This window comes from Phalangium opilio, unplaced genomic scaffold, assembly GCF_054372755.1.
Source record: "Phalangium opilio isolate 3A_F unplaced genomic scaffold, DU_Popi_V2 ptg000232l_1, whole genome shotgun sequence".
Taxonomy (NCBI): domain Eukaryota; kingdom Metazoa; phylum Arthropoda; class Arachnida; order Opiliones; family Phalangiidae; genus Phalangium; species Phalangium opilio.
Genome location: NW_028324223.1, coordinates 1260477 through 1272503, shown reverse-complemented (window position 1 = coordinate 1272503; position 12027 = coordinate 1260477). Strand labels below are relative to the sequence as shown.

The window sequence follows — 12027 nt, the reverse complement described above, 5'->3', positions numbered from 1 at the left end:
ATACATGGGGGTTGATCACCGTCTCTGTGCAAAGATCCCACAGCGCAGGTGCCGAAAAGCGAGATGGAAGGCAGAGTCTCACGCCTGTTATTTTCCCTGTTATTTCCATGGAAATTTTTCTACGTTTCAAATGGTTGCTCTGGTAGTTGGCTCGCTGAGGGAAATCCTAGGTGAAATCGGGTTTTCTGTGGTAAATTTGGGCCATAAGCTTATAAGATATGTTCCATAAGTGTGCCGCTGGTTACTGAGAGCTAGTCGTGGAGTGACGCAGGTGGAACGTCATAGATTATCGTGAAGCGACGCCTGGTGAGGCATTGCCAAAGGCTTACAGGGAGCCAGTTAAAAAATGAAATTCCTTATAGGAAAAATTGTATTTTGTGTTCTGTTTTATAAGACGAAAAATTTTATTTTATAAGATAATATAGGACTAAAATATCTCCTATACGTATACACGATTATAGAACTATTTTTCGCTTAAACTATGTAATAAATGTTTGAAAACTGTAACAAATTAAATTTTATTTTGAAATGATGAACTTATATCTCAAATGGAACCTATAGTATCACTTTTATGATTATCCGACAATCAGATGAGTTATTAAAAATATAAATAAATAGGAACTTTATAACTTTTAAGTCCCTATGAAATAAAGCCATATTGCGCGCTTTTAACTTATACACTGAATTTATCTAAAGTCGGTTCTGGGATTATTTAGTTAAAAGAATTAGTCTATTTTTAAAGTAAAACATGAACAAAAAAAAAAAGAAATTTATTTCGGCTAAAGATTCTTAGCTCCTCTCGCTACAAAGTTTCTTTCTTTCTTTACACAGTGGTTCCATACAAAAAAGAGGGGCTTAAGAGAGGCAAGCTAAGACTGTGAATTCCCGAGAAATTTTCCATTTCATTCTCTATTGAAGAGTCGTTGCCCAGATAAACCTAGGGGCGCTGAAAAAGGGAAAACATCTCGGGAATGGTTTTTTACTTCGACATGAAGTTATCAAATACACTTAAAAGGAAGTTATCAAAGGAAATTTTCAAAAACACACACTTAATTTCTATGGTGAAATTTAAATTAAATCTTAATTTACCACACCCTAAAAACAAAGCCTGGATTTTAGTAGGTTTTTATTTTATGGAAAATGCGGGTCAATAATAGAACTCTGAAAATGTTTTTGCTAAATTTTCTACTAAACAATATAATTATGTTGGATAATTGGACTCAGTCAGAAATATAGGGTTTTATAGGAGATCTTATGAAATTATAGGTTAATACATATAGGTTAGGTCCAAAAACATTTGTTTTATAAATACGGAGATGGACTGCAAAGCCGCGTATAGTCAATTGTCGCGTCGTCGTCGAACTAGTTTTCACTAAATTTTTAGCATTATGAATCATAGGAAGTGTCAGACTTGAAGAATATATCTTATACACTTATTGTGACGTCCCAATATTTAAATCAAAGGAATCCATTTCAAAGCAAAAATCGTTTATGAAATTGAGATATTCGAGGGGTCAGACAGTTGCTAAAACCTCGTAAATTTTGGTCGAAAAAAATCTTTAAATATGATCGATGGAGAATTAACAATGAAATCATAAAATCCCTCTATGTTGCTTTAAAATCCAAAATCTTTCTCAAATTTCAAAAACCCGTACATAAAAACCCCACACGTTCTAGCCCTCGGAGAAATAAATTACATACAATTTCGACTAATGATAGTAAAAATTATAGGCTACTAGCCATTTAATGAAAATAGTTTATAGCATTAGCTCTTTAAAATCTAAAAATTACCCGTGGGTTTCTCAGGAAACGTCCCATATAGCTAAGTTTCGCTTAGTGAGGGGTTTTCCATGATGTTACCATTTTAAAGAAACTTTCTTCCATTTCCAAAGGGGTAAATCAGAACTCAAGATTTGTCCTTTAAAGGGAGGGTGAAGAGGAAAATCGATTGATTTTTAATATATTATTCAGCTAATTGTAAGACCTAAAACATTCAGGAAATATCTCCCAGCGGTTTTAAAAATTAAAATAGATTCTGATTTCACTGATAAATTAAACGCAACGCCTCCAACAAGATCGTGAAACGCCTTGGGCTTTTGACGGTTCTGAGGGTTTCTTCGGGAACCGGGGGTTAGCTTATAGTAAATTCCCCCTTGAGAAGTCTGCATATACTAAAGTTTATTACTAAGGCTGGCTACTAATTTTAACCAGGTTTGGGAGAGCTAATGCGTATAAATTGAACCGACTGAAAATTCCAATTTATTGTCGCTAATTTAACTAAGTTTAATTTTGGTTGAAGGTAATTTCTTTAAAGTTGAAATTCTAAGAATATTGTTGAAGTGAGACGAAACGAGTGTTTACACTGCAAACCAGTTGTGAATGTAGCTATGAGTATATATAGGGTAAACAGCTGAAGCGTAGACAATTGGGCCTTTACAAACACATAAAGGTTATATATCTCCAAAATTTATACACTTCATTTCCTGTTCTTTTCCCCATTGACTGATTTCCATGTGTCCAAGATTTATCCTTATTGGTTGTAAAATGTCGTCTGCTTTACTATATATTCTCAATGCTTGGAATGCTGCTTTAATAATTCGTAAATTTTTACTCCAAAAATAAAAAGAGAAATAATTCCATATCTAGGTAAATAAGTTTGTAGTAGTAGACCTCTTGACTCGGAGAGGTAATATTTTGGTTTTTCCAACTTGTTTTATATTACTTCACATTTCCCCACTCGGTCTATAACCCACTCTACTTGTTATCAGTGTTCGTCTACGTACACAACACGTGACGGGTTTAGGAAAAAAATTAAATCACGTGACCCACGCCGAGGGGGCGTAGTCGTATAAGTGAATATTCAGTATCACAATTTGCCAAAAGTCAAAGGAACAACACAACAGTACAACACTGGACTGGTTCAAAGTCGTCTGTCTGCTGTCTGCTTGTTTTTGTTAGAAACCCCGAGAAGATCGGTAAAGTTTCAAACTCCGTTTATTTTTTGGAATTCTGGACGTTCTTCAACATTTGAAAGTTCTCCGAGAAAGGTAATTTTTATAATTTTCGGTATTTTCAACCTGAATCTTAGTTATTTACCTTGTAACATATAGCTTTAGGCGTAAGTGGTTCTATGACATGGCATTATTGGCATATAACTTGAAGCCTTGGTAAAATTTAGTGTATTAATATGTTATTCAGGGGGCTATGATTAAGTTAACCGTGTTTTTTCCCCGCTTATTTTGAGTTAACGCGCGCTTAAATACTGCGGAAGAAAACTCGCGTCGAATGTCTAATAGCGTTTTCCTTTGGGTCCTCGCGGAGCGCTCCCAAGGAGCAATAAAAATGGTAGTAGTAGTTTCCAGCTTCGTTAAAGACTGTTTTTGAAGAATAGGATCTCCTAGTTTTATTCCTCCATGGGAGCGCTCCGCGAGGACACAAAGGAAAACGCCATGAGTCTGAAGAAGTGGGAAAATTTAAAATAGAGTCTATCTTGAACCAAAATGAAAAGCTAATGAAATAGGAATGAAACGAGAGACGAAGAAGTTAATGAATGCGATAAAAGCTTAAACTTATAGCTGTCTAATGAAAGATGAAGATCAGAGCTTTAAATAGGGTTGATAGGGCAGCTTGTTGGACAATTAGGTCTCGGAAGATGGTCCCATTATTAGAAATAAAGCCTTTTTTTTGACAATGAATAATCATTTTAATAATTTTGCCAAATTGGGTTTAGTTTAATAAAGACGACACTAGGCCATTAAAGTCCCAAGGTTTTATTAGAAAGTACTTAACCATGTAGTCAGTACGCCAAAAGTACTAATTAATTTTAATTTTATTTTTTCAGACTACGATCTCGACTGCTAGTTACTCAACAAAACGTTGAAATAGAGTCAAGTACACGTATACAATGTTTGGTAAAGAATTATTGACTGCTGCTAATGAGGGGAAAATAGATGAGGTCGTCCGGTTGTTAAACCGCGGTGCCAATATCAACTATGCTGGTCCGTTTCGCCAAACCGCATTACACTTCGCTTGTAATGGAAGCCATTTTGATCTGGCACTGCTGCTTATTGAGAAAGGTGCCAATGTTAATCTGGCTGATGCGTTTGGGACAACACCCTTAATGATGGCTTGCGAAAGGAATCTACTCGATGTGGTCAAGTCTCTTTTGAATAAAGGTGCCGATATCGACGACGTTGATAAAGATGGAAACACGGCATTACAATTGGCTTGCTATCATGGAAGATCCGATGCGCCATTGCTGCTTATTGAAAAAGGTGCCAATGTTAATCTGGCTGATGCAGATGGGACAACACCCTTTTTAAAATGATTTTATCTTATATTTCTTTTAATTTAACGTATTTTAAAATGATTTTATCTTATATTTCTTTTAATTTAACGTATTTTAAAATGATTTTATCTTATATTTCTTTTAATTTAACGTATTTTAAAATGATTTTATCTTATATTTCTTTTAATTTAACGTATTTTAAAATGATTTTATCCTTTATTTCTTTTAATTTAATCTGGCTGATGAAGATGGACAAACACCCTTAATGAGAGCTTGCAAAAGTAATCTTGTCGATGTGGTCGAGTCTCTTTTTAAAATGATTTTATCCTACATTTCTTTTAATTTAACGTATTTTAAAATGATTTTATCCTACATTTCTTTTAATTTAACGTATTTTAAAATGATTTTATCCTACATTTCTTTTAATTTAACGTATTTTAAAATGATTTTATCCTATATTTCTTTTAATTTAATCTGGCTGATGTAGATGGGACAACACCCTTAATGAGAGGTTGCAAAAGTAATCTTGTCGATGTGGTCGAGTCTCTTTTTAAAATGATTTTATCCTACATTTCTTTTAATTTAACGTAATTTAAAATGATTTTATCCTACATTTCTTTTAATTTAACGTATTTTAAAATGATTAATCCTATTTTCGACTTTAAATTTACCATTTTGCTATTAGCTTTTGTTATTATATTTTTCTATTCCTCTGTTTGTTATCCTATATTTCTTTTAATTTAACCTATTTTAAGATGATTAATCCTATTTTCGACTTTAAATTTACCATTTTCTTTTTACAATAAAACTTTTGCAAATAATTATTTCAAAATAAATAAATAATAAAATGCTTATACTGTACACAATATTTCGTATGTCTGCGTTTTGGTAGGAAACTGCTGCGTTTTGGTAGGAAACTACTACTCTGTCTTCAAATAGCTCAGCCACCGTGTATTATCAACTTTTCTACATCTAAGAAATTCGACTACAAACAACCCTTGTGGTCATCCCATAGATTCGCCTGTAATTTGATTCTCGTGTGGTCAGGTAATTTGACCACTAAAGCAAACTTACCTCGCGTATACACTTCACACCTGAGCGAGCAAAACATATCAATATAATGGTGGCGGTCTAACATAACCGCGTCTAATGAACCGAATCGAGGCGCATCTCTTTACTTCATCCCAATCTATAACGAAATCGGAGCTAATCTTACGAAAAGTTAGGAACAACGCTAGATAGAGTAATAACTATGGGAAACTTTCGGTTATTATCGTAGCGGACGTAGCCCCTCTGAAGTTGACCGCCATGTTATAATTGAGATTACGTTAGGCTTAACTAGTTCTCGCTTAATTAATCACCGAAATCTAAATTTAAATCTTCGTTCAATCGAATAGTTTAAATATTGACATAGCACGTGTCTTAAGCGCGCGCTTTTGTTGAGACTCAATTTGGCGCGAAAACATTTTAAACAAAAAAAAACAAAATTCCCGCAATTTCTGCACGAGCTCGTGCGCGCGGTTCTTTTGGTGTCGAAATTTCTCTTGAATGTTTGTTCAATAATCTATAGAAGTAGGTACAAACTGTACAAGCCGCTTCCAGCTGTCGCGAGCTGCTAACATTGTTTTAAGACTCGAGCGCATTTTATCACGTGACCTTTTTTTAACGTCTAAATGCTACAGAATTTCCCGCCAATTTCGCATCGCAAAAACTTTGTTACGTAAATAAAAAGACGTCTATGTCTATTTCTATTTCTAGAATTTAAATTTCAAGCCAATTCGAAACTTAAAAAGGGTTATTTCTTATGTTATTTATTTTATATAAGGCAAATGTTAGAGCTTGTTAGTAGAAGAAGAAAAGAACCCAACTGCAGGGCCCCCAGAGGTCCTATAGTTCCTATAAAATCCTATATTTTTAAAACTGTCCTATAAAATCCTATAATTTTGGCTAAAATCGCTAAAAATCCTATAAAATCCTATAATTTTGAAATTTGGGCGAATTTTAAGCAGCTTATCGGTTGAACCAGGATTCGGGTCTAAAAAATATCATAAAATGGGAATGGCTTCCCTAATATTGTAGCTTAACTAGTTAAACATAGCTCGGTATATTATGGTTCTGATAAACTGAATGTTCAGTGTGCACCACAATGGTGAGTTTTGCGTGTGGGCAGCCAATAGGAAGTCTATTGGTTTTTATTTGTTAGATCAAAAAAAGGAGGGAGATAGTTTTTTGCAGTACTGCTTCTTCTTCTTCTTCTTCTTCTTCTTCAAAAAAAAAAACTAATATTTTACTGTCCTATATAAGCCTATAATTCTGGAAACCCTTTTTGTCGTAGCCCCAAGTTTTTAGTATGGTTGGATGGGGGGCAAATAGAATATTCCCTTCTGGTACTATAACACACTCAAAGGGCATCCCCGTATCTCTAGTAGAACCAGAGTTATGAGCCTCGAAAATTGGAGGGTATGTTTTTGAACATTTTGCTTAATTGTTCGGCCCATGTTTGCAGTACTGGTTCTTTAAAAAAATAAAAATTAATATTTTGGTGTCCTATATAATCCTATAATTCTGGAAAACTGTCCTATATAATCCTATATTTTCATGAAAAAAATCCTATAATTCCTATAAATATTTTCGGAATTCGGCTGGGGGCCCTGCAACTGTTTATAATATTAAAAATAAAATTTTTTCCACACGGCCTACCATCATTAAATTTGAATTTGATTTTATTCCAAAAGTTTATTTTTCAAAAGAACAACGTGGTTTCTTTAAATTTTAAATATGTTTATAATTCGCTAGACTACCGGTTTCATTAAGCCTTTGCCGGCTTAATCCTGGAAAGTTTCTCGAATCCCGAGTTGAAAATTATATTGAAAATTATCCACCAGACTTAAGATTTATATATAGACATTGTTTTCTCGAGTCTTAAAGGTGTCAATTAATGCGATTTAATATTGTTGTTTAATGAATCATTTCCGGGCCTTAGCAAAATGTTGAAAAGGTGACATTCGGGTGGTTCGAATTAATTTTGGTATTTAAAAAAATTTAGATATTTGGGTTTCTAACTTCAACACAATTTTATTTCATTTTATTTATTTTTTAATATTTTTATTTAGTTATAAAATTAACAGATCTTGATTAATTAAACTAAATATATTCTGCTTGCGGAATATACTGTTTTTATTTCGGGTGTTTTGGAGAGAAGCTCATTTGTTATTTAAATCCTGGGGGTAAATCCTTAATTTTAAATACGTGTACTTGGTATAACACACTCTAGGAGATGAATCTGAAATTTTAATAATTTACCCGATCAATTTTTAAGGGTATCCGCTTTTAATTTAATATTCTATTTCAACTGTTGGTAGGGGTTCTTAGAGCTTGGAAATTTCATTATGTATAATTGAAAAAACGTCAAATTGCAATTATTTATAATTTCAATAAGACATAATTGCAATTACTTCTAATTTCAATAAGACCTAATTGCAATTACTTATAATTTCAATAACACCAAACACCTAATTGCAATTACTTTTAATTTCAGTAAAGCCTAATTGCAATTACTTATAATTTCAATAACACCAAACACCTAATTGCAATTACTTTTAATTTCAGTAAAGCCTAATTGCAATTACTTATAATTTCAATAGCACCAAACACCTAATTGCAATTACTTTTAATTTCAGTAAAACCTAATTGCAATTACTTATAATTCCAATAACACCTAATTGCAATTACTCATAATTCCAATAACATCTAATTGCAATTACTCATAATTTCAATAACACCTAATTGCAGTTACTTATAATTTCAATAACATCAAATACCAGTAATCCATAAGTACGATAACGTATAAGCCTTCGAGTTCTTTAAGTATAATTATTTTTCCAATTTTGAATATCTTGGTTTGGGAATGGGTTAGGTGCTTGCCGACTTTTAAAGAAAATTATAAAAGGTTCTCACAATAGACTTGAATGACATTTCTCGGTGGCAAAAGAAGTTCTAAACCTCTGCTTTGCAATGAAAAGATTCTCGTATAAAAACCCTATGACCTTATAAAACTTTCCAATAATATAACTTCAATAAGTTGAGCTGATCGATAGCTTTAAAATTCTTTAAACCGCATTCGAAATTGGAATAGTTTAGTGACTATACACTCTGGAATTGAAGTTCTTTAAAATAAATTCCCGCAGTTCGATGGTACCCGGTTAGAGCTTTAATATGGTAAAAACTCTGTTCGACTCGCCGTCGAGATAACCGGGAAGCCCGGAAGGCGAATTTGCGGTATCGTTCGGTAGGCGTCATAAAATATTCAACGTTTTAAAGCTCAAGTTTCGAAATTTTTTGAGACATTTACCAAGTCTTCAACTAAATATTATAACATTTTCTTTAAATTTCAACATAAATATAGCTCTGAGAATAAAATTAGACACGAAAACTACACTAAGCCTTGGTTAGATATCATCGGCTGAGGCCGAGCGGCGCATCTCGAGCCGCCGGCGGCCGGGCTTGCCGTAACGGCGAGAACAGAAAAATACCTCGTTAAAAAACAGATGCACGACGGTTTTTAAATTTGACGCATGCGCGCGGACACCGCGTTGAGTTCCCGAGTCAGCGCCAGAGAGAGACGATTTTAGCCACGAATCTAACGAACGCGCCTATTCACTTTAATACTCCCTGGTTAAATCTTCATTAGCTATAGAACTTAGCAAGAACTTTACCTTTTCAAAAACAGAAAATGAACTTCAACCTGAATATTTCACGTGGAATAATAAAAAATGTAAATTAACTCTAGAAATATCAGATAATGTAAAGAAATATAGCAAAGCTTACCTGTAAAAAATAAAATGAATTAATGCATTACAAATTAAAAATACTTTTACTTTGCAATATCAGATTTTTTTAATTTATACACTTCTAGTAATTTTATTTACATTGAATTGATATAGTATAGAAATATGGCAATAAAACTGCTTAAATCTTAATTTTCTTATCTAAAACATTCCCAGGAATTAAAAACCCTCCCAAATATTGCCAATCTTATCATCCTTAAAAACTTAAAACTGCCATGATTAAAATTTTATTAAAAGTTTTTTTCGGTTGATTAAAATTAAAAGCCAACCGTCATAATTCCTTTTTGCAGAAAATCTGGTTTGTGCCCTTTTCCATCCAAGAAAGACCGGGTCTAACCCCATGACTTGAATTATAATCATTTTTGTTACTGGTCAAATCTCAGGGCCTGAGATAAAGCCTCAGCTCCAGTGGCTCCTAAGTCCTCAATTTCTTTCACCTTTCCAATGATTTTTTTCTGTAATTAAGTAATGCGTCAGCGTCAACATTTTCGAGATTTAGTGATGTAACTGTTTTAAAGGATGGCCTACCAGTTCAATTAACTGTCCTTCAGCATTAAGTCTTTTATCGCGTTCATCTCTGTATTTCTTCCTGTAAACATTAAGATTAGCGTAAATACAAACAGGGGAATGAACGAAAGATGGCTAAGAAGACGCACATTAAGTTGTCAAACTTGGTCTTAAGTTCTTGTAAAGACGTCTCCGTCAAAAGCCATTGTTTTCTGGCTAACTGGGCCTATTTGACGAATTTAATGAACTCTTCTATAGTATTTTCCTGCGATGCTTCGTTTAATACGGCATGGTAGCGACAAATATCGTCAAATTGGGCAATGAGGGACATCTTCCCACCGCTTGACACCATGGCAATTCCATCAGAAGCTTCATTTCTAATTGGCTTTATAGGTAGTAGAGAAAACACTGAAGAAAGAGGCGCCTAAAACGGGAGGCGGGGTATTTGAAGGCGGAATCTCGACCTCCGTCGCGTTAAGGCTCTTTCAGACGATCCAACTTTTTGACTCAGCTCGGTGGGTCAAAAAGTTGTATCAACTTGCCCAACTTTTGAAGGGAAAAGTGAAATAAATCCTTCCTATTCACACGACTAAACTTTTACCGCCAAATGGAACTTTTTAAGCGCCACCTACCTACGAAATAGCCCGCGAAAAAGGCTTTTTTTGTAATTAATTTTGATTGGCTGGAGAAATGAAATTAAAAACTTGAGTCAGGAAAAATTACGCAATCTAACCAAAAGATTCGATAAAACATAAATAGCCCCTAAAACAATTACGTTAATTTAAAGGCTCTTTCAGACGGTCCAACTTTTTGACTCAGCTCGATGGGTCAAAAAGTTGTATCAACTTGACCAACTTTTGAAGGGAAAAGTGAAGTAAATCCTTCCTTTTCACACACCTAAACTTTTACCGCCAAATGTAACTTTTTAAGCGCCACCTACCTTGGCACTAACGAAATAAGCCGTAAAAAATGCTTTTTTTCAAATTAATTTTGATTGGCTGGAGAAACGAACCTAAAACGTTGAGTCAGAAAAAATTAGATCACTGATCCAATTTGTCCTAGTCAACTTTTTTGGTGACTCAACTCATCCAGCGTCTATTCACACGATCCAACTAGTTGATTCAACTCGAGTTGATCCATCAAGCTGAGTCAAAAAGTTGGATCGTCTGAAAGAGCCTTAAGAGTACCTTTCTCTTTCATAAATTTTTTATAATTGGCCCCTAAAATATCAACGACAATTTATTGAAGACCCCCTTCGCAACTGTAATAAAAGCGTCATCTAGTACATATATTGGGTGAAAATATTTCCTCTATGAAACCGGATATTTCCGCACAGAAAAATGGACACGCACGGGCCTAGATATCTCGGAGGCTCCGGTTAGTGAATTTTTCTAGGGGCCCGACCCATAACCTTTCCCGGGGCCCGCAAAGTCTCTCGACGGCCCTGTTGGCAAACTAAGAATATTGTTGAAGTGAGACGAAACGAGTGTTTACACTGCAAACCAGTTGTGAATGTAGCTATGAGTATATAGGGTAAACAGCTGAAGCGTAGACAATTGGGCCTTTACAAACACATAAAGGTTATATATCTCCAAAATTTATACACTTCATTTCCTGTTCTTTTCCCCATTGACTGATTTCCATGTGTCCAAGATTTATCCTTATTGGTTGTAAAATGTCGTCTGCTTTACTATATATTCTCAATGCTTGGAATGCTGCTTTAATAATTCGTAAATTTTTACTCCAAAAATAAAAAGAGAAATAATTCCATATCTAGGTAAATAAGTTTGTAGTAGTAGACCTCTTGACTCGGAGAGGTAATATTTTGGTTTTTCCAACTAAGGTTTGATTGCCTAGATGACCAACTTCCGTGGCGCTTCCTGGTATAAACTAAACAGTTTCCGGTAGAGTTTTATACGCTTAACAACATACTTAAATTTAATCAAAATCGTGCTCGCCAATATTAAGATATTCAACATTTAAGTTGAATCTTACTGAAAGTCATTTTGCAATTTGCTAAGGTTTGATTGTCTAGATGACCAACTTCCGGGGCGCTTCCTGGTATAAACTAAACAGTTTCCGGTAGAGTTTTATACGCTTAACAACATACTTAAATTTAATCAAGATTGTGCGCCAATTTTAAGATATTCAACATTTAAGTTGAATGTTTCGAAATAATTATAATTGATTTTGCAATTTTCTAAGGTTTGATTGCCTAGATGACCCACTTCCGGGGCGCTTCCTGGTATAAACTAAACAGTTTCCGGTAGAGTTTTATACGCTTAACAACATACTTAAATTTAATCAAAATCGTGCTCGCCAATTTTAAGATATTCAACATTTAAGTTGAATCTTACTGAAAGTCATTTTGCAATTTGCTAAGGT

The 12027-nt window shown here is 34.1% G+C and overlaps 1 protein-coding gene and 2 long non-coding RNA genes across 4 annotated transcripts in view; 1 reads left to right on the top strand and 2 right to left on the bottom strand.

The window, feature by feature from the left end:
* LOC149612728 (uncharacterized) overlaps positions 1 to 6070 on the bottom strand; it is a 35269-nt gene extending 29199 nt beyond the window's left edge. Inside the window, exon 1 of the long non-coding RNA XR_016376359.1 lies at positions 5650 to 6070. This is a non-coding gene — a long non-coding RNA (uncharacterized LOC149612728). The remainder of the gene's footprint in view (positions 1 to 5649) is intronic.
* Positions 2757 to 4339, top strand: LOC149612729 (uncharacterized). 2 transcript variants are annotated; one of them, XM_089858265.1, is made up of 2 exons: positions 2757 to 3047; positions 3842 to 4339. In XM_089858265.1, exon 2 carries the CDS (start codon positions 3905 to 3907, stop codon positions 4325 to 4327), a length of 423 nt encoding a protein of 140 aa, XP_089714391.1. In that variant the 5' UTR covers positions 2757 to 3047; positions 3842 to 3904; the 3' UTR covers positions 4328 to 4339. The 2 variants fall into 2 exon arrangements, with proteins under 2 accessions (XP_089714391.1, XP_089714392.1); XM_089858266.1 differs by lacking the exon at positions 2757 to 3047 and adding an exon at positions 3739 to 3767.
* A 923-nt stretch (positions 6071 to 6993) lies between the features above and the next one.
* Positions 6994 to 11476, bottom strand: LOC149612727 (uncharacterized). The gene is made up of 3 exons (XR_016376357.1): positions 9792 to 11476; positions 9664 to 9724; positions 6994 to 9590 (listed from the first exon to the last, which is right to left on the bottom strand). It is a non-coding gene; the product is annotated as an uncharacterized LOC149612727 (long non-coding RNA).
* Positions 11477 to 12027: the final 551 nt, after the last annotated feature.

Excerpts from the sequence above, each read along its gene's own strand:
- LOC149612729 (XM_089858265.1), top strand. The coding sequence starts at position 3,905 with ATGTTTGGTAAAGAATTATTGACTGCTGCTAATGAGGGGAAAATAGAT.